Source organism: Eptatretus burgeri, chromosome 10, assembly GCF_056783735.1.
Source record: "Eptatretus burgeri isolate ZD-2024b chromosome 10, Ebu_testis_v1, whole genome shotgun sequence".
NCBI lineage: Eukaryota > Metazoa > Chordata > Myxini > Myxiniformes > Myxinidae > Eptatretus > Eptatretus burgeri.
In genome coordinates this window covers 29,577,530-29,604,762 of record NC_140970.1, presented here as the reverse complement: position 1 = coordinate 29,604,762, position 27,233 = coordinate 29,577,530, and the positions used below count along the sequence as shown (strand labels likewise).

The following is a 27,233-nucleotide window of genomic DNA, read 5'->3' as shown; positions in this document are numbered from 1 at the left end:
CCGACTCACGGGATTGTTGGCTCTGTTTATTCGGTTGAAGGAATTGTTGTTTTTCCCCCTTTCTTCTTGATGGACATATCCACTAAATTTAAACAATTATGTTGTTTGTGTTGTGCAGATAACGGGCCCAGATGGTCGAGAGATCTACAAAGGTGACCGTGAGTCAAATGGAAAGTACACGTTTTCAGCGCATGCAGATGGCGCATACCGCTTCTGCTTCGGAAACAAGATGTCTACCATGACTCCCAAAATCGTTATGTTTTCTATTGATGTGGGTGAAGCACCGCGTGAAGAGGGTGACACGGATACTGAAGGTACGATCGGTTGGACCTTGTTTTCATCCTTAACTGATCAAGAACTCGGTAGATTTCTTATCGAGGATTGCCTCAATACTCCATTGGCTCAATACAAATTAAATCCTCAAAATAAATCAACCAAATAAAACTTATAAACCTGTTATCTTCCAGTCATCTATGGAGAATTCCCCATCCAGTAACACTCATTAAACTTTGAGACATCATTGCTGGAACAAGAAAAATGAGACACAAAAGTGCCCTTTCTTATTCTTATTCTTTGATGACACCCTAACTCAAAATTGGTTGAAGCTACGAACTTGGTTTAAAGACCATTTTACTGCATTTTATTGTGGGAAGGTGCAAACTGATCAAAATTTTAATAGCTTGAAGGGATACCACAAAAAGTATGCAACACTGCATTCCTTTATAAAGGGATCAGAGGGGTTGGCAGGATTTTGACTGTCAATCGGCCTGATGGGCCTGGGCACGAGAAACATTTACCCAAGGGCCAATCAGACCTATATGAAGTTTGGTGGTTAGGGTGGCTGGCTTGGGATCTTAGGGTCTTGAGTTTGATCCCCGTGGGCCATTGAGTTAACACCAGGTGGGGTTGATTCAGCCTGTCATCTTTCCGAGGTCAGCAAAATGTACTAGTAGAGGGGCACAGCATCGGCGGCATAGCCACGCCCCAGCAAAATGATAGTTACCTGGCAGCCAAGCTCGCAAGAAGACCTATATGGCTGTGGTTAATGGTGGAATATTATCAGCCCTGTTCGTGCAGGGCAATCACGGGGCCAATCGAAAGCAAAAACACATTTCTATACAGTACGTACTATTTAGAATGTTAGTTCATATATAAAGTATGTATAGTACCAATACAATGTGGGCACCTTGATAAAGTTTGTAAATCGATCATAGAACATCTCGTTTGTGTACATACACACACACACACACACACACACATACACACACACATACACACACACACACACACACTGATATTGGGGCACAGAATCTTACTGTAGGACTCCACTATTCGCAGTGGATGTGTTCCTGAAAATGCCCTGAATGTTGGGGCATTGTTTGTTTGTTTTTTTCTCATTTTTATTTTTACATGGTCTCGGCTTGTGAAAGAGCGATAACACACAACAAATCAGGCCACAACATAAAAAGGGAACAGCAGGAGAAAGGAGAAACACCAATCGCAGGGCGGAGGGAGAAAGTCGACTGAGACTGCCAAACAAGGGATGCAGGTAACGATGAGGGGTAAGGGAGAATGCAAAGGGTGGACAATGTGGTTAGGGTTAGGGTTGTGCAGATTCTACAAGTGCTCGTTTGTGTTAGTTGTGCTAAATACCCCATAATTACACATACAGAAGCAAAATTGTGTTTGACCAGTTTGTGATTTTTGTCAAGGTCTCAGGGGAGAGGCTGCTGCCTGTCTGTCAGAAGGATGAGAGATGTTACGGCAGAGGGTGGAGTCATCAGCAAAGAGATAGATAGAGGGTTTTCCAGAGTCGGTGAGATCATTGATGCAGATTAGGAATAATATGGGGCCAAGAACACTGCCTTGAGGTACTCCAGCCTTGACGGAGAAGAGATGAAAGGGTTCAGTTGAGAGGCACACATTGTTCATGAGAGTTAGGGTCTGGTGACATCGATATAATTTTTCATATTGATTATACCGGTATACTAAAAAAAAATCGATATGAAAAAAAACCTGGAATATCACCAACAAATCAAAGAAAGGTGTTTACAATCTTTAAATACTGTACATGATTTTAAAACCTTTGATGCACTCGGCATCTCAGTTAAACATGGAACTGGAACAGTGAAACGTATGACGTCAAGACGTACCAGGAAATAAGTACAGTATCTTTTTTTAAAAATTAAAAAAAAACTTTTCACCCTCAACGTCCGAGCACCGTACAAGCAATCACATTTTTCTTTGCCCTTATGGCTAGTTTTAAAGCAATTGGTTATTATTTATATGAATCGGATGTGCTTTGGAAATCCTGTGCTAAATCATTGATCTGCAATACTGGTATGATCATACCGGAACAGTGATCGTGATGGATTCTGACCTATGCCAATTACAAATACTGATCTCACTTTAAAACAAAATAATTTTTATTACAAGTTTAATTTGGAGGTAAAATATCCATTCTCATCATGGGGGGGGGGGGAGGAAGCAGCCCCATGTGCGAATGCTTTGAAAAATTTCCGTGTCAATGATGTGTCTGTCGTATATGAATATGTAATGGACCATTTTTTTTTCATTTAATTTTAATAATATTGATTTACCAGTATAACGAGATGGAGCCTAATGACAGTGGAGTTGTCCTTGGATTCCATAGGCAGACAGTTTGGAGAGTGGGGCAGGATGTCAGACTTTATCAGAATCTTGAGATATGTCCAGAGAGATGGCCCTGATTTCATGTCTGATATTGAGGGCCTCCACCATTGTTGGGAGAGTCGAAGCAGCATGTCCAAGGTAGAGTGAGTGACCAGGTCTGAATCAGAATTGATGATCTGAGATCATGCTGTTGGAGAAAAGAAATGATTTTATGTTGACTGTGATGATGGATTCCATGACCTTGCTGATGATTGAAAGTACGGCAAGCAAATTGGGCTGTCGTTAAGGAGATATGTTTTTGCACCGTTTTTATGTAATGCTGATTTCCAATTTCCCAGGTGAATAGAGGATACCAGTCCTGAAGTATCAGAAAAGAATATATATATATATATATATATATATATATATATATATATATATTTTTTTTTTAACGCAAATACATGAAGCGTGAATGTAGATGCAGCTCACACTTTACATCTCTGGTCTTCTTACAAAATACAGATTATACTAATACTTCTTTTCAGCAAGTAATGCATAAATTCGACCACCCAGTGTGTGGGAGCTTTGCTCGTAGTTAATAAAGACGCTCTTGTCACATACTCTTGGCAGGACATTTTAGTACCACAAATTACCGTCACATCAATTTTGTCACTTGATTACCTTCAGCAAAGATTGTACTTTACTTCAGATTCCCATTCTGTACCCATGTCATTCCACCCAAGAGGGGGGGGGGGGTGGGGTTAACAAAGCTCGTGTTTAATGGAACACAAATCCTAAGAATAAAAAAACAAGAATAATAATTCTGTGTAATTTCAACAGCATATAAACGCATTTCTAAAATAAAGTAAAGAAACCAGTAGTAATAACATCTGTAAAGTGGGAGGTAGTGATAGTACAGTGGCTAAGCACCAGAATCTTTCAGTTTTTGCAGAAAGCATGAAACTTTGCACAGGGATACTACTACCCTGAGTGATCTTAAAAAAATGGACCCCAAAAAGTCCATGCCCTCGAGTGGCCACCATCTTGACTTTAAATATGGCTGCCATTTTAATTTGACTTTTTGTTATAACTTCAAAATTAAGCCAGATACGAAAGTTATTTTAAGGTCTAACCCTACATTTTCAGGATCAAGGAACTCATTTAAGTCATTTCCATGCAAACCTGATGTCGGCCATTTTGAAATTCAAGATGGCGGCCACCAAATCGGAAAATATTGAATTTCTCTGTTGTTAATCATGATAGAAACATTCAAACAGCAATTGCAATGTTTTCAGTGCCAATCAACCAGATGGCATCTTTTTCAAGGGCATCAGATGCATCAAATATCATGCTGTAAGAGGCATATCTGATTGTCATACTTGATTCCAATATGGGTATGAAAGTGAAAAAGGTCAATATTCAATATTTCAGTTTAATGCAAACAACTCCTGAATGTATCAAACATTTTCGGAACAAACCTTGACACCTGGTCAAGGATGCCAGAGATTAATTAAATGAACCCCTATATATGCCCCCTAGTGGCACAAAAATCACAACCATGCCACCTATATAGGTTTTTCTGGTTTCTCATTGTTGCTGACGACGCAGTTACCTTGATTTTCCTGTGAAAACAGTTGTACTTCATAACAAGTGCCACCACATATGCACATGGCAGTGCAAACTGGCTTTATTGTGGCATTTGTTCTATAATATTTGCAGTTCCCCCTGCAGGACTTGGTACACTTGCATGCAATAAGCTCGAGGCAAGCTTTCTCGGCAATAGGTATGTCGAGATCAGGTTTTCACGGCTGATTGAAATCAAGCAATGTCTACACCGATCGTAGTAGAGAAGAGCTTTTAATACACACCAAAAAGTGTATACACGAGAGTAAGTAAAGCACAGAATACCTACAGTATACCAGCTCAGTCAAACTCTGGCTTGCTCAGCAGTTTCGCTTGATATATATATATATATATATATATATATATATATATATATATATATATATATATATATATATATATATATATATATATATATATATACATACACACACACATAGACACATACACACACACATATACTTCGTTCTGCTCCTCTTGTGCTGTCATCTGTTTTCATGATTTCCCATTTCATCAGGTTTCTATTTGAGATGCCATCCTCAGAAATCTTTTCCCTTTGAGGTAACAGAAAAACTCTCCCCCCCTCCCCCCCCCCCATACTGTGTTCTCTCCCTGGACTGGCAAAGCATTGATCTTTCATCAGCAAGAAGATCTGTTTTTGGTTAATGTGACAGGCAGTTCTTTATCACATATATATATATATATATATATATATATATATATATATATATATATATATATATATATATATATATATATATATATATATATATATATATATATATATATATATATATATATATAATCTTTTCATTCTGATAGCCAGATGTTCCATTCTGAAGATGAATAAATAGAATGAAAACAACATCTTTTAATACTTTAAAAGGTTACTTTCGATTGTTTAAAGTATTTTCACCAACAATGGCTGTTGTTCAGTGTTGGGAGATGTTCAACAGCTCCACAATTGCCCCTCTGTTACTTAGAAACATAATGGAGAAGGAACACCACAGCCACACAATAACTTTTGAGAGATGGCGTATCCATGGATCGGCAGGATGGCAGGCAGGAGTCTTTTCTACAGGTGGTCCACTCTTATGATCAGCTCCAAGTGGCCATAACGTCATGGAGGCTCTGCCCGCACCTTCTAACCTCATAGCAAAGCCCCCTCTCCACCATCCTAACCGGCCCACCAATACCCCACCCCTCTGTAAAATAGTGGATACATTTCAACAATTATGACTTAGGTATAGGTCATGAGGAAGCAAAATTACTTTTCAAAAACGACTCGCACAAATTTATTTTACACACGAAAAAGATGCATATATTTTTAACTCACTAGGGTTCGTGATGAACAACAAGTAAGAATATTTTTTGGCTATCTATTGTTCTTTATGAACGACAGGAAAAATATAATTCGGCTAACTATTGTGTTCTTTATGAACAACAAACAAGAATATAATTTTTATAACTGCAAGCCAGAGTAAAAAAAAAAAAAATAAGAAAGTTTAAAAATCCCAATATTTTCCAACAAGGCAATGTTTCGATAATATTTCTTTCCATCCCCTTCATTGGTGCAAGCTATTCGAGACACTCATCCAATGTGAGTTTGAGCAGTGGGTCAACAGTCCCATCAAGTTCACAGTACATTTCAGGTTCTATGGGTTGGGGAGAAAAAGAAGAGTGAATTATCGGGGAGGGTAGAGGCGGCGGAGGTGGTGGCAGCGGCGTGACCACAGCAATCACAGCAAGCTTCCCCAGGACCGTCTCCGTTTTTGTTGTTTTCTTTGCTGCGGAAGAACATCATCTCACGCACTCTCTGATTAGATTTTTAATACAAGCAATGACAACAATCACAGCTACGAAGATCATGATCCCTATGAACAACCAATGGATTATCCAGGCTCCCCAACTACCCAATATTCCCTTCAACCAACATCCCATTGACCATCCCTTGTTAAAAATCATGATACTTTGCACCTTCAGCTTTAATTTTTTCAGCCAACTTATCAATTTCTTCTGAATTATCTGGAATGTATGTGCAGCATTCCACCCCTATGACCGCACACGTCCCTCCTTTTTCTGCTAAAAGCATATCCAAAGCGATGCGGTTTTGCATAACGGTTGTCCGTATAGCTACCAGCTCGGCACTTATTTTGTGAAATCCTTCGCTAGTGGTATTAGCCAGTTTCTCCAATGATGCTGCCAGATTGATAATTTCTCTTGCACTCCATAAACATTGCCAGCTCCATAAAAGGGGAATGCAATCATTAAAAACCTCTCAACTTCTGAAATGGCTCTTTTCGATCTGGCCTGTGGTATAAAAGGCGATTGGTCAGTGATCCGAATCCTGGGTAGTACAAATCCCAAATAGCATGATCCCCTCCATTCCACTGGTAGCCATGAGTATGCCTTTTATCCGCACACAAAATATGTACCATTCAGGGGTGCCTGAGGTTCAATGAGGTTATTTGCTTAGATTTTTCACAGGTATGGTTGTCCCATTAACTCGCCCTTTTATGGTCACCGTCTCATTACCATGTCTAGCATAGTACCGGCATGTTGATTCTCCTAAGTGGGGTTCCCCCCTGTCTTCTAACTCGGCAAATCAGTCCAATTTGTTTGTGCATGAGTTGAAAATGTGGGGGGTACTTTTCTAATCCCTCCCCCCTTCTTCAATCCATCATAGTTCGTTACTTTTGTCATTCTCGCCGGGCCCTGTCCCACGGCTTTTTGCTTAATATTTCTGTACTTAGGGTAGTACCAATGCTCATAGTTCGTACAATTATAACCCCCCTTCTCCCAATTACTTTTTATTTCCGTTATTCTACCTTCCACTGATGCCTGGTCTATCCTGTCTACGGACTATGTACCCACACATGTCCTCCCCCTGGAGTGGAACTGCAAACAAGGGTAATCCGTGTTTTGAGGAGTGTGGAAGGTGCGAACATGCCCAACATTTCTTTTTGTTCACCGCCCGAGCGTACTGTCGAGATAATGCCAGGTAGGTGTTCAGCGGATGATCAGTCAATTCTTTATATAGGATTATTTCTCATCTCTTTCTTTGACCACCCCTTGAGCCTGCCTGATCTAATCTTTTATTCCCTTTTTCCCTAATCATAGTTCTCTCATCATCAGTTTTCCTTCGCTATCACGCATGCAGCTCGTATTGTAAAATACCCACGTGCATCCAAGTGCGCAAAAATTACGGTCATGGTAAGATAGGTGTTGTTCATGTTGTCCCTGTCTCTGCTGGTATTGCCAGTTTACAGTGTGTGGCATGTGTCCAAGCCATCTTACCCTCGCACTTTACTGCAGTCGGAGTAGTCGGCAGTACCTGAAATGGTCCTTTCGACCGAGGTTCCAAGGCTGTTTTCCTCGTGAAGTGTTTTATCAGCAGGTAGTCTCCCGGCTGGGAGGCGTGGTATGGCTTTTTCACTGGTTCGGGTAGGGCCTCTTTTACCCTTGTGTGTATCATCCTTGCGATCCTGCAAAGCTGTTTACAAAATGTCAGCAAGTTCTCGTCCATCATTGCAATATCCAGCTTATTCATGTTTGTGGGGGCAGTCATGGGCAGCCGCATCGGCCTTCCCATTCGTATTTCATGAGGGGATAACCCTGTTTTCCGGTTTACTGTCGATCGCATGCTCATTCGTGCCAGGGGTAATGCCTCTGGCCATTTTAACCCCATTTCCGTTATTATCTTTGCCAATTTGTTCTTTAGGATTCCGTTCTGCCGTTCCACAGCACCTGCTGACTCTGGGTGATGAACACAATGAAAGGCTTGTTTAATTCCCAGTGTTTTACATGCTGCCCATGTTACTTCCCCCGTAAAGTGTCCCCCTTGATCGTGGGACACTTTTTATGAGGGATACCAAATCAGCAGAAATTTTTTTTAGCAGGTGCTTTACCACGATAGCGGCATCAGCCTTTGCACATGGGTACGCCTGCCTCTACCCACTTAGTAAAAATGTCTACCACTACCAAAACATTGCTGAAACCGCATGATGGAGGCATTTTTATAAATTCTATTTGAAGGTACGCGAACGGCCCCCAAGGGGTGGGTGAGCTCCCAATTACCGTGTTTTCCCTTTTTTCTGTTGGTTATGCTGTTGACATACCTGACAGCTTTTACTAAATTGAAGTGTATTGATGGTGTCAATACACTTTGAAGTGTATTGACACCATCAATACACATCAATACATTGAAGTGTATTGATGGTGTCAATTCCTGGTGCATACCAGGATTCTTGCACCTGTCTCACAGTCCCCCTCTTGCACACATGTCCATTTAAATGGGCCATGCGTGCAAGCCACGGTAGGATTTCAGTAGGTGCTATGACCTTTCCCCTGTTAGACCATAGTCCGTCTTCATCCATTGTTCCTCCTGCAGCTTGCCATTTGTCACGATCATCTAGCGATGCTGCAGCTTGAATTACAATAATATCTGACAAGCTATACTAATGCAGCTTAATTTGTTCCTTCGGTAGTCGTGCTGGCATTACCAAAGGAATAGGTAGACTAGCTGCCTCTTTAGCAGTTTTATCCGCCTTGTCATTTCCTTTGCTATATCCGTAGTCAGTTTCTGGTCTGCGTCGCATTTAATCACCGCGACGTCCGCTGGTGCTGAGATACTTTTTAACAGCTCAGAAACGAAATCACCATTCTTTATGGGTGTTCCTGCAGAGGTGAGAAATCCTCGCATTTTCCATATTGCACCTTTGTCATGTACTACCCCAAGAGCATAATTAGAATCAGTGTATATATTTACCGCGATGTTGGCAGATAGTTCACATGCCCTTATCAGGGCACACAGCTCCGCCTGCTGGGCATAAACATGTGCAGGCAGGCGTCTCGCTTCAATAACTTCACTATGGGTGCACACGGCGTATCCCTGCATGCCCCGATCCGTCTCGGCCTCGATAGGCCGAACCATCGATGAACAAGGTGAGGTCCAGGTGTTCCAAGGGTTGATCCTTTAGATCCGGGCGCACGGTGGAGACTTCTTGTATTTCCTCTGTGCATTCGTGAGCATCGCCGTCTTCTTCCATTGGCAGCAAGGAAGCAGGATTAAGAACATTACATCTCTCAATCTGCAAATTCGGCTGGTGTAGGAGAGTCGTCTCGTACTGCATCAAGCGTGTGTTGGTTAAATGTTGTGTCTGCTTTTGGGTTAATAAAGCCGCGATGCAATGAGGTACCCTTAGCGTGAGAGGGTGACCCATTACAATCTCTGCCGTGCAGTTAACTGCATAGCTGGCTGCGGCCACTACTTGCAAACAAAGGGGTAGGCTACGTTCGACCTGGTCCAGCTTTCGGCTGAAATATGCAATTGGTTGCTGCCGGTCACCGTGAGATTGTGTCAGCACAGCCTGCGCAAATCCTCTAGTTTCGTGAGAATAAAGGAAGAATGGTTTCTCATAATCTGGCAGCCCCAACGCTGGGGCCGTCGAGAGGGCCGTTTTTAGTTTGGTAAAATATTCCCCCATCTTCTCAGTCCACTCAATTACATTGGGCTGGTTTTTGCCCACCACAACATACAGTTCCTTCGTCAGAATTGTATAATCGACAACCCACTGTCTACAGTAGGTTGCCATACCTAGGAATCGCATCATCTCTCTCTTTGTGCGAGGGCGGGTACTTCTGCAATTGAAGTTATCCTCCCCTTATCCAATTCCCTCTTTCCGTGTGAAATGTGGTGTCCCAGATACTTAACTCTTTCCTGCACTAATTGCAGCTTGTCTTTATTCACCTTGTGGCCTTTTCTTGCCAATGCCTGGAGCAGCTGCAGCGTATCTGTTTCACACGCTGCTTTGTTTGGGGAGCAAATGAGCAAATCATCCACATATTGTAGCAGCACTGATTTACCCTTGAAGACAACATCTTCTAAGTCCTTATCCTTCATCTTCTAAGTCGCGTACCTTATTCAAGGTACGCGAAAATAATGTCGGACTATCCGCAAACCCCTGAGGAAAGATAGTCCATGTGTATTGACTGCCTTTATACGTGAAGGCACATAAAAACTGGGATTCTTTATCAATGGGTACGGAAAAAAACGCAGAACATAAATCTATTACGGTAAAATGAGTAGAATTTGCAGGTATAGATGTCATCAACCCCTCTGCACTCGGTACCACCGGGTGGACACCTTGAATCACCTCATTTACTTCCCGTAAGTCCTGGACAAACCTACACTTATTTTTCTGTGGCGCTTTCACTGGCAGTATAGGCGTGTTACATGGGCTTGAAGTTTCTACAATTATACCTTGCTCCTTCAAAGACTCAATTATGGGTGCTATCCCCGCCTCAGCCTCCTTTCGAAGGGGGTATTGGCGCACATTCCGCCAAGGCATTCCCGGTTTGAGTTTAACCACTAGGGGCGTTGCCCCAATGATACGGCTCACATCATTGTCATGTCGGGTCCACAATTCTTGTGGGACCCTTTCTATCAAACCTTCTACGTTTCCTCCTTCATTTACCATTTCCATCACCTTCTCATGCTTAGGTGGTAGATTAACCTCTTCCATCAATCCCAATAACACCTGTTCCTCAAAATCGCAAATCCACCCTTCATAATTACAAATGCTGATTTTCGAACCTATATGCCATACGTACATGTACATTATTGCTCATATCTCAGAAACTATTGGAGTGCCCATCATAAAACTTGTGGAAGCTTCTTGACATCATAAGGTACCTCTGGGATGAATTTGAGGAAATTTGAAGGATACATTTTTTTGGGGGATTCACGATTGAAGTTTATATTTTGTGATAACTTTTTTGTGGTTGGAGGTAGGAAAATGTTGCCCAGACAAATTCATAGGGCATGAAAATACCTTTAAAATGACCAAAACCAGCTCTCTAGGTGTTATACTTTTAGAGATATGGCCATTTGAATTTGTGACGTCGTGCTAATTAGTCCAAAGTTAGTTAGTCTGTATCTCACTAATTAAGAGGCTGTTAGCAAAAATATTTGAGTTCTTGCCGTTTTTCATGGGTCCCAATTGGTTCCCAAAGTTTTACAAAAATCTGAGAGATGACGGCAGATTCTTTGATTTGACATGGAATGACCCACATGTAGAAATGCAAAAACAAAAATTCAAATATTTTTTCAAAATGGCCGCCATAGCGGCCATATTGGACTTTGGACCAAGTCCAAAATCTAATGGCATTATCTTTGGACCATACCTAATCCCCCCATCAAGTTTCGTCGAAATCCGTCAAGGAGTTTTTCCGTAATACTGTTCACAAACAAACAAACAGACAGGGGTGAAAACAGTAACCTCCGTCCATCTTCGATGGTGGAGGTTAAAAAGGATTTCTGTGAACTATGGGTTTGTTCGTGATGCTTGTCATCAGCATCGTTACCATCATTGCGATCAAACTGTTCTTCAAATTCAGCTATTATGGCTGACAACTGAGGGCCAGCCACCATCCATCTCCGTAGGGCACCAGGGTTTTCGGTGAGGCCGATGGCACCCCCATCACCTTTCACACGCGCATTCAGATGTTCTTGGGCTTGGTCAAGTCCTATGGCAGAGAATGAATGTCCTGTTTTATTTGAAGTAAAGGCACCACGCATGAACTGCTCATAAACATCTGGACATCTTTGGTGAAGAGTGGTCATGTCGCATACGTGCACAGGAACCCATCTAGCATAGTGTACATGATCCATTGCGAAGAACCATGGGGCCAATTTAGTCAAGGATTCTGTGTATAACTCTAAATCAGATGTCCAAAGTGCTCGAATGAAAGCAAGCAATGTTAACTCAAGGTTCTTTGAATTTCACTGAGTTTGTTTCAAATGATTGAAAACCTGTTCCAGTCCCTTCGACATGACCTCGTCCTCGTCCTCGTCCTCGTCCTCGCCAGGGCTGTGAAAGTGATTCAGATGTTGTCCTACTACAAAGAATGCACAAGGTCCAGTCTATTGGTGGCCTCTGGACTTCAGTTACATCACTTTGTTAATGAGCTGGAACTGTTTCTCCATCATTCACACCATGTCATTGCAACCTGAAAATAAATAACTTTTATTAACCTCTGCCATCTTCGAAGATGGATTGAGGTTATTGTTTTCACCCCTTTCTGTTTGTGACTTACGAAATCTAAATATTTCGTAAGTATATTGATGACTTCCGTTTCTGTTTGTTTGTTTGTTTGTTTGTTTGTAGGCACGATAACTCGAACGGAAGAAGCTACCAATGTCAAATTACACCACGTGATTCAGGAGGGTGATGGCTAGTGCTGATTAGATTTTGCTCAAAATCGCTCAAAGGTCAAGGTCACAGTGAGGTCAAAAATTCAATTTTTGATGGTTTGGTACAGAATCATGGTAGAAACTTCTGGTTTGCGTCGCTACCTTCTCCAGAGACAGCTTTTATTAGACAAAGTCAGAGGTCAAGTTGACTATTTCGTAAGTACCAGTCTATGACTGCTTATTTGTTTGTTTGTTTGTTTGTGAACAGTATTACGGAAAAACTCCTGGACGGATTTCGACGAAACTTGGTGGGGGAGTTAGGTATGGTCCAAGGATCATGCCATCAAATTTTGGACTTGGTCCCCCCCCAAAAAAAAAAAAATTGTAAGAGAATTTTTTTTTTGCATTTCTACATGTTTTAAGTGATTTCCAACCCCCCCCAAAAAAAATTGTTACCCCCCCCCAAAAATTGAGAATTTCTTTTTGCATTTCTCCATGTTTTAAGTGATTTCCAACCCCCCCAAAAAAATTGAGAAATTTTTTTTTTGCATTTCTACATGTTTTAAGTGATTTCCAAACCCCCCCCCCCAAAAAAAAAAAAAATTGTTCGAGAAACAAATTGTAAGAGAATTTTTTTTTTGCATTTCTACATGTTTTAGGTGATTTCCAACCCCCCCCCCAAAAACTTTTGAGAAAAATATTTTTTTTTTGCATTTCTACATGTTTTAAGTGATTTCCAACCCCCCCAAAAAAAATTGTTAGAGAAAAAAAATTGTGAGAATTTTTTTTTTTGCATTTCTACATGTTTTAAGTGATTTCCAACCCCCTCCCCCAAAAAACTGTTGGAGAAAAAATTTTTTTTTTTTGCATTTCTACATGTTTTAAGTGATTTCCAACCCCCCCAAAAATAATTGTTGGAGAAAAAAAAAAATTTTTGCAACTTTTTTTTTCAACAAAATTTCGCTTTTTTTTATTTTTTAATTTTTAATTTTTTGCATTTCTACATGTTTTGCATTTCCAACCCCCCCCCCCCCCCCCCAAAAAAAAAAGAAATATTGGAGAAAAGAATTATAACTGTCAGCACTGTTGACATCATATTTAATGAATAAGATATAAGGTTCACTTGAGTGACCCAGCAGTATTGGCGGCGGAGGTTTTGCACTCTCCCGAGTGCTCCCCCTCTAGTTAACCTCCGCCATCGAAGATGGACGGAGGTTACTGTTTTCACTCCTGTCTTTGTTTGTTTGTTTGTGAACAGTATTACGGAAAAACTCCTGGACGGATTTCGACGAAACTTGGTGGGGGGATTAGATATGGTCCAAGGATCATGCCATGAGATTTTGGACTTGGTCCAAAGTCCAATATGGCCGCTATGGCGGCCATTTTGAAAAAAACATTTGAATTTTTTTGCATTTCTACATATTTAAGTGATTTCCAACCAAAAATAAATAAATTTGTCAGAGAAAAAAAAAAACTTCGAAAATTTTGCAACTTTTTTTCAAAAAAATTTCGATTTTATTTGAAAAATATTTGAATTTTTTTTTCATTTCTACATGTTTTAAGTGATTTCCAACCAAAAAAAATGTTAGAGGAAAAAAAAAAAACAGATTTTGCAACTTTTTTTTCAAAAAAATTTCGATTTTATTTTTTGGCATTTCTGCATGCACGTTGATCTAGTTTAGTTTATTCAATCGTGGTTCAGTGGAGTCTGATCCGTTTTGACCTACAATTAATTAGACATCAGGTTCACTTAAGTGACCCAGCACTATTGGCGGCGGAAGTTTTGCACTCTACCGAGTGCTCCCCCTCTAGTTTAGTAATGTTATCTCAATGTTTTCAATTATTTCAATGCTAAATTTGTGCCACATGCCTTGAGATGCCAATTTTCTCACAACAAAGGCATGAAACAAAGAATAAGAAATGAAAAAATATTATATAGACACATCATATCCTGTGTTTAGAGAAGTATAATACAACAAATATAGAAGAAATGCCATATTTTGGTGGCCATATTTATAATCAAGATGACCACTAGGGGGCACGGATTTTTGGGGTCCATTTTTTTTTAAGATCCCCAGGGGTAGTAGTATCCCTGTGCAAAGTTTCATGCTTTCTGCAAAAACTGAACGATTCTGGTGAAAATCCTGCCTTAGCCGCTGAACTATGAGCGTGTTTGCTAGCATAATGTTGGGTGGATGTCGTGGAGGTGTGAGAAGATTAAGGCCTTGATAAGAGTGAGTTAATTTTTATGCCTCCGCTGACAAAGTCGCTGGAGACATTATGTTTTCGGGTTGTACGTACATATATACGTCCGTCCATCCATGTTGATTTTCTCTGTTTTCTCTGTAACCGCTTATCCGATTGACACAATTTTCACCATTGGTGCGACTACTCATGTAGAATATTTTATGACAATTATGTCATCGGTAATGTGGTGTGGCAGCCATATTGGAAACAAAGGAAAAACTTTTAACCTCTGCATCTCCGAAACCGCTCCATGGGGAAAAAAAAAATTGAAACTTGGCACATGTCAAGTACTCCCCATGGGAAATGAGTGTGATTTTATTTTTTTTAATTATTATTGTTTTTAATGATTTAATAGGTGGCTTCGTTATGACATAATTGCATGACTACGTCATTATGACTACGTCAAATGCTTTATCTGATCAGTACGGACATTTTTGAGGGTCATCAAGGCCTAAATTGTATGGGGCAAAACATTGATGATGTCATTGGTCATGTGGTTTGGCAGCCATGTGCATATATATATATATATATATATATATATATATATATATATATATATATATATATATATATATATATATATATATATATATATATATATATATTATTATTGTTGTGGAGATTCGCAATACACCATAAAGGGCCCTCAGGTGAGATATCTCCATAGGTACATGTGTAGTTAGCCCAAACCCATTGTATCGAGGGAATTTATGTGATCCATCCGGGCAGCGACGCTTTGAGTTAGCCATTTTTCTGTTCTATCTTTTATTTCAAACAAACAGCATCTCAACAACCACGCCATCCCCACCACAGCGCCAACCACACTACAACGACGCCACCTCCACCACCTACGCTACCACATCATCGCTTCTACAACCATTCGCAAACACCACCACCTTCGCCTTTACCTTCACAACTTCATCCCACATCATCGCTTCTACAACCATTCGCAAACACCACCACCTTCGCCTTTACCTTCACAACTTCATCACACATCATCGCTTCTACGGCCATTCCCAAACACCACCAGTCAACACCAAACGTCGTGTTCCCGGAGCCGTTCGGCAGTGGAGGCCGAACGCGTCTCCGCGGATCAGGAATGCTTCACGCCCACTTCTCCTCCGTCCAATGAGCAAGCGCGAGGCGGCTTGGCCCCACCTCCAGGCGCGTGTCGGCGAATTTCGTCTAGGTCCGTCTATGCAAATTTTAGGATCAGCGGAGGTTCACGCCCATTTTTTGCCCGACCAATGGCTGACCGGGCGGGGGGGGGGGTGGTTGAGGGTAAGACCTCGCAGACCTGGCCGCTCCTCTAGGTCCTGCGCACATTTGGCCGACGGGCCTGTCTGCCTCCTTGTCTGTGAGGGTGGCTTCTTTCTTTTGCTTTTGTGTAAATGTGTGTTGGCACGTCTGAAGTAAAACTCTGTCAGTGTTGCTGTGTGTACATGTTAGTCGGTTGTATTACATTTGCTTTTTGTGCATAATTGTATGGCTGTAAATACGTGCCTGCCGTGCTTGTCTGTGTGTGCGTGTGAATAAAATGCTTGCTTGTTGAACTGTGCCCGTTTCGCTTCGTCTTTCCTCTATTGACTCTCCATCCTGCATCACGTAAGGGGTTCGTAGTGGGTGCAACATCCTGGTAATTAATCGGAACCGTCAAGGCCGACGATAACACCGCTCAGTTATCACTATAGCACGGAACGGACCACTTAAGCGGTTCGTGTCCGGAGTCGGCCTGTGGCGTGGTACGATCGCCCGGTCGACCATTCGCGCAGGTACTTAGGTAGATCGAATTTGGCGAACAACCCTATTCCACGCGGGGGGCCGATTGGCACGATCGTGGTGAGGTTAAACCCCCACCCGTGACTAGCTCCAGGCATTGTTCCGAGAGGGTCACGACTGAATTGTCCGTCCGGTGGGCGACGTGCCGCGATTCGAGTTACGTGGCCGTTCGCACGCCGGCGGGTGCGAATTCGCAACAATATATATATATATATATATATATATATATATATATATATATATATATATATATATATATATATATATATATATATATATATATATATATATATATATATATATATATATATATATATATATAATATTTTTGTTTGTCTGTTCTTTTTTTTAACATAAAAATCTTCAAAAATTTTCTTCTCCGAAACGGCTGAACAGATTGAGGTGAAAATTTACAGGGATGATCGCCTATCCATGAGGAACAAAAGGTTCTCCACCGATGACGTAGGTAACATGGTTTGGCCGCTATGAATTTTTAAAGAATAAACCTTTAAAATCTTCTCCAGAATGGCCTGACAGATCGAGGGGAAACTTCACACACATGTTCACCAAGCCTTGGGGATATAGGGTATTCATGATTAATGAATAGGTCACATGGTCTGGCAGCCAAAGTGGATTGAACAGAAATCTGTATTAAAAAATTTTTTTCTCTTGAACCGCTTCATCAATCGACATGAAACGTCAGTTATGATCTCCTGTTGTGAAAGTAGTCATGGGGAATGCATGTGTTGAATTTCAACCTGATTGGATACATGGTCTGGCAGCCAGAATTATTTAATGTTTTGAATCTGGGTTCAGGGATTTATATCAAACTTGATTCAAGTATATAATAATGTTGGCAGAGGCATATGTATCCACGTTATGACATTGAAGAGTGGCATTCTAGTTTTTAGCTCGCCTGTTCGAAGAACAGAGAGCTATAGCGATACCCCCGGCGTGAGCGTCAGCGTCAGTGTCAGCGTGAAAATGTTAAAGTTTTTGGTGCAAGTTATTTTTTCCTTTCTAATGTTTTTATCTACCACACTTTATTTTTTATACGCCATATATATACACATACACACACACACACACACACACACACACACACACACACACACACACACACACACACACACACACACACACACACACACACACACACACACACACACACACACACACACACACACACACACACTGGGGAGAACAAGTATTTGATACACTGCCGATTTTGCAGGTTTTCCCACTTACAAAGAACGTAGAGGTCTGTAGTTTTTATCATAGGTACACTTCAACTGTGAAAGACGGAATCTAAAACAAAAATCCTGAAAATCACATTGTATGATTTTTAAATAATTAATTTGCATTTTATTGCAAGAAATAAGTATTTGATACATCAGAAAAACAGAACTTAATATTTGGTACAGAAACCTTTGTTTGCAATTACAGAGATCAGACGTTTCCTGCAGTTCTTAACCAGGTTTGCACAGACTGCAGCAGGGATTTTGGCCCACTCCATACAGATCTTCTCTAGATCCTTCAGGTTTCGGGGCTGTCGCTGGGCAACACAGACTTTCAGCTCCCTCCAAAGATTTTCTATTGGGTTCAGGTCTGGAGACTGGCTCGGCCACTCCAGGACCTTGAGATGCTTCTTACGGAGCCACTCCTTAGTTGCCTGGCTGTGTGTTTCGGGTCGTTGTCATGCTCGAAGACCCAGCCACGCCCCATCTTCAATGCTCTTGTTGAGGGAAGAGGTTGTTGGCGAAGATCTCGCGATAAATGGCCCCATCCATCCTTCCCTCAATACGGTGCAGTCGTCCTGTCCCCTTTGCAGAAAAGCATCCCCAAAGAATGATGTTTCCACCTCCATGCTTCACGGTTGGAATGGTGTTCTTGGGGTTGTACTCATCCTTCTTCTTCCTCCAAACACGGCGAGTGGAGTTTAAACCAAAAAGCTCTATTTTGGTCTCATCAGACCACATGACCTTCTCCCATTCCTCCTCTGGATCATCCAGATGGTCATTAGCAAACTTCAGACGGGCTTGGACATGCGCTGGCTTGAGCAGAGGGACCTTGCGTGCGCTGCAGGATTTTAATCCATGACGGCGTAGTGTGTTACTTATGGTTTCCTTTGATACTGTGGTCCCAGCTCTCTTCAAGTCATTGACCAGGTCCTGCCGTGTAGTTCTGGGCTGATCCTTGAGGCTCCACGAGGTGAGATCTTGCATGGAGCCCCAGACCGAGGGAGATTGACTGTTATCTTGAACTTCTTCCATTTTCTAATAATTGCACCAACAGTTGTTGCCTTCTCACCAAGCTGCTTGCCTATTGTCCTGTAGCCCATCGCAGCCTTGTGCAAGTCCACAATTTTGTCCCTGATGTTCTGAGACAGCTCTCTGATCTTGCCCATTGTGGAGAGGTTGGACTCTGATTGATTGAGTTTGGACAGCTGTCTTTTATGCAGATAACGAGTTCAAACAGGTGCAGTTAATACAGGTAATTAGTGGAAAATGGGAGGGCTTCTTAAAGACAAAACTAACAGGTCTGTGAGAGCAGGAATTCTTACTGGTTGGTAGGTGATCAAATACTTATTTCATGAAATAAAATGCAAATTAATTATTTAAAAATCATACAATGTGATTTTCAGGATTTTTGTTTTAGATTCCGTCTTTCACAGTTGAAGTGTACCTATGATAAAAATTACAGACCTCTAAGTGCTTTGTAAGTGGGAAAACCTGCAAAATCGGCAGTGTATCAAATACTTGTTCTCCCCAATATATATATATATATATATATATATATATATATATATATATATATATATATATATATATATATATATATATATATATATATATATATATATATATATATATATATATATATATATATATATATATATATATATATATATATATATCGGGGCGTATTATGTGATTCCTTCCGTCCGTCCGTTCCTGTCCACACTCTAACTCCCAAAGTTTTCAACTTTTACGTTTCATATTTGGTACATAGGTACAGACTGTGGATACGGTGTGTCGCGCCATACGTTCGTCATCTAAAGTGGTTGCCATGGCAACCAGGATGCTGTTTTCCATGTAGTAGCACAATTCTGTATATACCTTCTTGTTTGGGCGTATATTGTGCTCACTTGCGCTCTTGTTACTGATTACAACATACAAATACATATATTGCTTTAAAATTATTTGGAGCAGACTTCACTGCAATGCTTTATAAAAAAAATATTAATTACTATAACTAGTCTTTTAAAAACGATAAATGTATAAACAGGCGAGCATTGGGTGGCTTTGACACCAACTCTGGTTATTTTCTTTCCCAGCTCACCAGAACAAGCTTGAAGAGATGATCAATGAACTTGCAGTGGCCATGACTGCGGTGAAGCATGAACAGGAGTACATGGCTGTACGGGATAGAATTCACCGTGCCAGTACGTTTTAAATGTTCTGAATGGTTCTGTGTTTATATGTGGAAGGGTGTTAAATTGAATTTGTATTCCTGTTTGGATAAAGTACTTCTCGAGTTGTCTGAGGTAAATTTGTCCTGTCTTGTACACCATGCTCAATACAGCATGTCAGTTCTGCTGAAGCAATTTATTGGCTTTTGTTACAAGATTGATTGATCGCTCAGATTGATCGCTACTTGGACGCAGGATGCTCCAATGAGTGGGTAGAATTTAGAATTTGGCCAGCATACCGGCGATAGCTCGCCGACAGTTCATATAAGACATGGGATCTTTGACGTCCATATAAGATACGTCTTCATACAAGACATGGGATGGGATATTTGACGTCCACCAACTAATGCTTGCAGACAGAGCACCCAGTTTAACATCAATGTGATGGGTGGCACATACATTGAAGTCTCACCCTGCCTGCGTAACACCAGGATGATGGTTTATAGTTGATCCGGGATTCAAACCCAGGCTAGACAGCTCAGAGGTGAGTGTGTAGTATACCTTTTAGAATGTCCTCCCAGCCGAGGTAAATCTGGTCCATTGTGCATGAGATGATTTTTTTTTTTTCACCAGTGGACACAACATTTTGGTGGGACCCCTTCCCCCGCGATTAATGGAGGCTCCTGTTGTGAAAGAGTCTTGCTGTGTGTATGCCTTCTCCTTTTGATAATGGTGGTATGGCTGACATGACTTGAGGCCATATTTGGTACAAAGGTTATTTATGAGATTATTTTCTTTCTTGAGAATCCTTAGTTGAAAGTGAGTTTGGTACGCACTCTGCATTCCACACCTAAACAGAACTGATAATATTTTGGACACTGAAAGTGTCACAAACATTTGGTGGACATCAGGCATGTCACAACACCTTTTGATGACTTAATACAAATGCTTTGAATGTGGTTGCAAATGTCACATTGTGATGGTCAAAGCAAACATCACAAAGGCAGAAGTGGCTCTTGCAGTGCCTTCAGAAAGTGTTCACACCCCTCGACTATTGTCACATTTTGTTGTGTTTACAGCCTGAACTTATAATGGATTAGATTTAATTCTTTTGTCACGAATCTACACAATATACGCCATAATGACAAAATGAAAACATGTTTTTGGAAATTTTTACAAATTAATTAAAAATGAAAAGCTGAAATGTCTTGTGTCAATAAGTATTCAACCTCTTTGCTATGACACTCAAAATTGAGCTCAGGTGCATCCAATTTCCTTTGAATGTCTCTTCAACTTGATTGGAGTCCAACTGTGGCTAATTCAATTGATTGGACGTGTTTTTGAAAAAAAACACCTTTCTATATAAGGTCCCACAGGTTGACTGCATGTCAGAGCAGAAACTCTACCATGAAGTCTAAGGAGCTGTCAGTAGAACTCTGAGGTAGAAATGTGAGGAGACATAGATCTGGGGAAGGGTATAAAACAATTTCTCGAGTCTTCCCAAGAGCACAGTGAGCTCCATTGTTAGCAAATGGAAAGAATATTGAACTACCCATTCTCTTCCTACAGCTGGCTGTCGAACCAAACTGAGCAACTGGGCAAGAAGGACCTTGGTCAGGGAGGTGACCAAAACTAAATGACTACTCTGACAGAACTACGGAGTTCCTTGGCTGAGATGGGAGAACCTGCTAGAAGGACAACAGTCTCTGCAGCACTTCACAAATCTAGGCTTTATAAGAGAGTGGCCAGACTGAAGCCACTCCTGAGAAAAAGGCACATGACAGCATGCCTGGAGTTTGCAAAAAGGCATGTGAAAGACTCTGAGAACATGAAGCAAAAGATTATGTTGTCTGATGAGACAAAAATTGAACTCTTTGGCCTGAAAGCAAAGTGCTACGTCTGGAGGAAACGAGCACAGTCCATCACCCATCTAACACCATCTCTACCATGAAGCATGGTGGTGGCAGCATCATGCCATGGGGATGGTTTTCAGTGGCAGGGACTGGGAGACTTGTCAGGATAGAGGGAATAATGAATGGAGCCAAATACAGGCAGATCCTTGAGAACCTTCTTCAGAGTGCAAAAGACTTTAGGCTGCGGTGAAGATTTGCATTTCAACAGGACAATGACCTTGAGTAGCCCAGCCAAGCCCAGACTTGAATCCCATTGAGAATTGGTGGTAAGACTTGTAGATTGCTGTTCACTGGCACTCCCCATCCAATTTGACAGGGTTTGAGCAAATCTGCAAGGAAGAATGGGAGAAAATCCCCAAATCCAGATTTGCAAAGCTAATACAGACATACCCAAGAAGACTGGAAGCTGTAATCGCTGACAAAGGCACTTGTACAAAGTATTGACGCAAGATATTTCAGATTTTCCTTTTTAAGTAGTTTATAAAAAATTCTAAACATGTTTTCCTTGTGTCATTATGATGGGGTGTTTTGTGCAGATCAGTGACAAAAAATTTTATTAAAAAAAAAATAAAATAAATCTAATCCATTTACAATTCAGGCTGTAACACAAAATGTGACAAAAGTCAGTGTGAATACTTTCTGAAGGCAACAATCTCCACAACAAGGGTGTGAATCTCCACAACAGTTTATGTAGTTACACTACATGTGCACAGACTTTTCTCTTGAAGATGCATACCCAATGCATTGTCAAGGAAGTGTTAAATGGAGATGTCATCGCAATTTTTTTTGAATGATTGTCATACAGGAAGTCTGATGGGGAACAAAATGGACATGTCCATTGTTATATCAGTAGTTGGTGGAGAAGAAATCCGAAATTCATTTCCCTCGACTTGCATCCACAACATGGATATTCAGTCCCGTCCCCTTGTGAACTGTGTTGACACCGAACTCTCACATAATTACCTCCCCATCAACCATTTGAAAATTGAACGATTCAAATTAAAACGTCACGTGTCATGCACTGCACTTTTGATCCGAAGTGACTATTCACTTCGTGATGGGGAGTCTTTATCAGATGAAAATCTTTTTTCGTGTGAAGGAAAAGGAATGAGAGAGCAGAATTTGTTTCTTACTGCACTTCTCTCCCTGTTGTGTGCGTGTGCGCAGTCAATGATAATACGAACAGCCGTGTGGTCATGTGGGCCTTCTTTGAAGCCCTCGTTCTCATTGCCATGACGCTTGGACAGATATACTACCTCAAACGTTTCTTTGAGGTGCGCCGGGTGGTTTAATCTCCTTTCTTTTATGATTATTATTTTTTTCTCAACTCGAATTACCGCTCGTCTTCTGTCCTGCTCACCACTTCCCAGCCTCGTATGTGTTGACCGGTGCTTTTCCCCACTTCGCTTTTCCTGTTGCAGCTCATGTCATCCAATCATTTTGTCCGTATTTAAAACCGAGAACTCTGATTTTGATCCCAAAAGGTTACTTACCAACCTTTAAACAATCCATGCATCACAAAATCAGCTTGCTGTGCACGGTTTGGTGTGGGGGTGGGGGAGGTGTTGGAGGTGTTAGAGTTATAAGCAACCTCAGTGTTCATGCTTTTGATCATTGTTGAGTGTTCCTTTCCAACCTAACTTCTCTAACTTTCCACAATCATTGAACCTTTGCATCATTCAAGTGAGTCAGTGTTTATCATTGTATGTTCCACTCCCTGGCTTGTGATCTAGTTAACTCAAACAATAAATTTTGATAATTAGTTGCAGAGCATTTCTGGGATGGGTCTAAGGTTAAGTTTGAGGTCTGTTGATGGAATATGAACCACCAGTTGGAAGGTTTGTTCCTTGCTTGAGGCTCTATTTCTGTAAAATTAATTCCTTTTTCCTTTTATTTGTTTTGTGTTTATTTTCTTATTTTCACTTATTTTTCTCCCTCTTATTCGGAAACAATGAAATTCCATTTTGTCAAAATGCTTTGGTATCGAGTTGCCATTTTCACTTCATCTCATCTCTACTCAACTTAAGCTTGTGCTGATTAATGGAGGTTCGAGTTTGTGCACAGTTTGGGATTTACTGAAATGCTTAAGATTTACTGCAATTATTATTCATTTTTTTTTTCTGGTGTTTGTTTCTGCTGTTTTGATTGGATGAAATAAATTTTTTCTATTTATTTGTCTCTGGCTGGATTATTTTATTATCAGGGGACCAAGCATTCAAATGGTTGGTTTCCTATTGTTATTGGTATTTTCATTATTATTATTATTGTTATTCTTCTGCCAAATTTTTGTGGAAGCTGTAGCGTCGGTACCACTGCTCTGATTAAGTTGAAACGTCACAGCAATGTCGGGGCGAATGGGAACTGATGCATATTGATTCCGAGTTTTGATTTTGCAATCACCATGGCAACCGGCTTGGATTTAAGCAAAAACTTAAAAAATCTCCTCCAAAACCACAAATGCTATCGATTCTTCACAGGTTATGATCGACTACCCATGTTGCAAAAATTTTTTTTGCATCAGATGATGTCATTGGTGAAGCGGTTTGCCAGCCAGAAACATGAAACATTTTTTGTGTCATCTATACCTTGATAACTTTAATAGCGATCGCAGTGAGCTTCATACTTAACGCGTGCACGTGAGAGAATAGGAAACAACAACAACACAATACCCCTGGCTGTTTGGAATCCGTGTCGTTAGCTATGACCTTTTGCTTCCGGTTGTTGTTAAACGCTGTGCGGTGTATAAACATAATTGGGTTTTATTTCTATCTTGTGAATATTACTTAACGCGTGCACATGAGAGAATAGGAAACAACAAAAACAACAGAATACCCTGGCAATTGTGAATCCGTGTCGTTGGCTATGACCATTTTGCTTCCGTTTTTGTTTTGTTTCTGGTTTTTGTCATGGGGAATGATGCATGCCGGGAGATCATTACCGGAAGTGTTTATTTATTTATTCAATTATTTTTTTCCCAAAGTTAATTTTATACTTCCAAAAGTGATTTTTTTTTCATGACAGGAAGTGTTTATTTTGTATTTAACATTACCGGGAGTGATTTTGAAACTCTTTCCGGAATTTTTAATTTCTTTTATTCTTGACCAGAAGTGATCGTTTATTCAATTAATTTTTTTCCCAAAGTTAATTTTAATAAAGATATCTCCCGCATCATCATAAAATAATTTAATCGTGATTTACATTATTTGAAAGCTGATCCCGAATCCAGGCCGAAGTAACCGGAAATTGCGTCAAAATCATCAGCTCTGCGGCGCTTACACGTACCATGGTATCGTTGGTAAGTATACAGTTGTGAACACGTAGGTAAAGTCAGAAGCGAATGTAAGAAGAATTCCATATTATGAAATTTTGTTTTCATCGGTCACATGGTCTGGCAATGACAAACCAAAATTGGTGATTTCATTGGTGACATCATCTTGTACTTTTCCATGTTGGTGTAACCTCAAAAAAGCTATTTCTCCAGAACTGCTGCTCGGATCAAGTTGAAACTTCCCATTTAATGTTGGGACATATGGGAACTAATGCCTTCTTTTTTTGTTCAAAATTTTGGTTTTGCAATCACCATGGCAACCAGATTGGATTTTGGCAAAAGCTTAACTCCTCTCCGAAACCACAAATGCTATTGATTAGATTCTTGTCAGGTTATGATTGACTAGCCATGGTGCAATTTTTTTTTTTTGTAAGATGACATCAGTGAAGTGGTTTGAGAGCCGAGTCACAACAGAGAAAAAATACAAATTTCTTTAACACAAAACTTTTTTTTTAATGTCATCTACACCACAGCACAAACTTAAATATGAAATTTCGTTTTGATCAGACACATGGTCTGGCAATGACAAATAAAACAAAATTGATGATGTCTTGGAGTACTTTTTCATGTTAGTATAACCTTAAAAAAGCTATTTCTTCAGAACTGCTGCTCTGATTAAGTTGAAACTTCCCATTTAATGTTGGGGCTAATGGGAACTAATGTTTTCTTTTTTCCAAATTTTGATTTTGCAATCACCATTGCAACCAGCTTGGATTTAAACAAAAACTTAAACTCTTCTCCAAAACCGCAGGTTATTGATTTGATACTTAGCAGGTTATGAAGGACTACCCATGGTGCTAAAAAGTTTTTTTTTTTATGATAAAGTCATCAGTTATGTGGTTTGGCTACCATGTTGGATTGAAGGTGAACACCTTTTAAAATCTTCTCCTTCAGAACCGTTCCACCGATTGTTGTGAAACTTGGCACACATGATCGAGTACCCCTGGGGAATATATATATGCTATTTAATGATGACGTCATAGGTCACGTAGTTTGAAATTGCCTTGTATTGAATAAGGGACACTTTGTGCCCTGCATCACTCCTCGCAGTTTTAATGTTTTATTTTCTAAAGAGAGCACATCTCTGGCTTTCAGATTCATCGATTCCTTCATGTCTTTCTTTTTTTTTTCATCTTTTTTTTCATCCTTTAAAAAAAAAAATTAAACCAGTCTGGTAGCTGAGGAGTGTGTGTAGCATTGGGATTCTCATGTGTGTACTATGTGTGAACATCTTTATAATTATGGAGGAACTCTGGGAAGGGTTCGAAACGGCAAAGCGCATACCTTTCGTAGGCCTTCTGGGGTTGATTTCTGCAGCTTCTTGGGCTGTAGGAGTATGGGAGATGTCAATTATTATTTATGTAATCCTAGCCACCTAGCTTTAGTTGATTAGGTGAGAGCTGATTGGCTATTCCCTCCATTCACAGGTGAGAGATCTAGGTTGGCCTTTCTTTATTTGCATATATACATACGTACACACATAGTTATTTATTTATACCTCTCTATCTGTATCTATCTTCATTCTTTTTTCACCATTGAATGTTAAGGCCAAAAACCATTATATGGAAGGATTTGGATGAGAAATCTGGCAGACACTGGAGAGGTTGGGTGTGGGTTGAGATCGTGCCGATTCGATTTTGGTTCAAATCCTACTTATTGGTGGATACAAAATGTAAACTGTTCAGCTTGATAGAGGTATGCGCTCTATTGGGAGCTGTGCTAGTCTCTGTATTCAAACCAATATGATTGAAATTAGGGAATAAAGGGGGTGTTGAGCTTATGCACAATAACTGCAATGTGATGTTGCATGTGTATTGCTTAAGTTATCAACGTGTTGCAGAGTTAAGGGGTGTGGTAATCTCTAAAATCGGATGGAGCTATCAGTGCAGGGTGTTGGTCAAAGTGTGAGAAAACAGGTTTTGAACAGGGTGGAAAGTTGGTGTCTCCCTGTGCATAATGACAGGCTTTATGAGTGTTTCAGTTTAAGTTCTCGAGAGAATCTTCTCGTCACAAAGCCACAGGAGTATATGGGTGTTGATTTTATCTTTTGTGATTAATTTGAGCATTTTGTAGTTTTATACGAGACTGCTTTGTTTTAGCTCCTCC

General features: G+C 40.5%; 1 protein-coding gene across 2 annotated transcripts in view; it reads left to right on the top strand.

Moving 5' to 3' along the window:
• TMED2 (transmembrane p24 trafficking protein 2) overlaps positions 1 to 23,971 on the top strand; it is a 30,216-nt gene extending 6,245 nt beyond the window's left edge. For both annotated transcript variants that reach the window (XM_085897661.1, XM_085897660.1), the window contains 3 exons: positions 119 to 314; positions 19,812 to 19,919; positions 22,967 to 23,971. In XM_085897661.1, coding sequence (XP_085753787.1) covers positions 119 to 314; positions 19,812 to 19,919; positions 22,967 to 23,091 — 429 coding nt within the window. In that variant the 3' untranslated portion in view covers positions 23,092 to 23,971. The remainder of the gene's footprint in view (positions 1 to 118; positions 315 to 19,811; positions 19,920 to 22,966) is intronic.
• Positions 23,972 to 27,233: the final 3,262 nt, after the last annotated feature.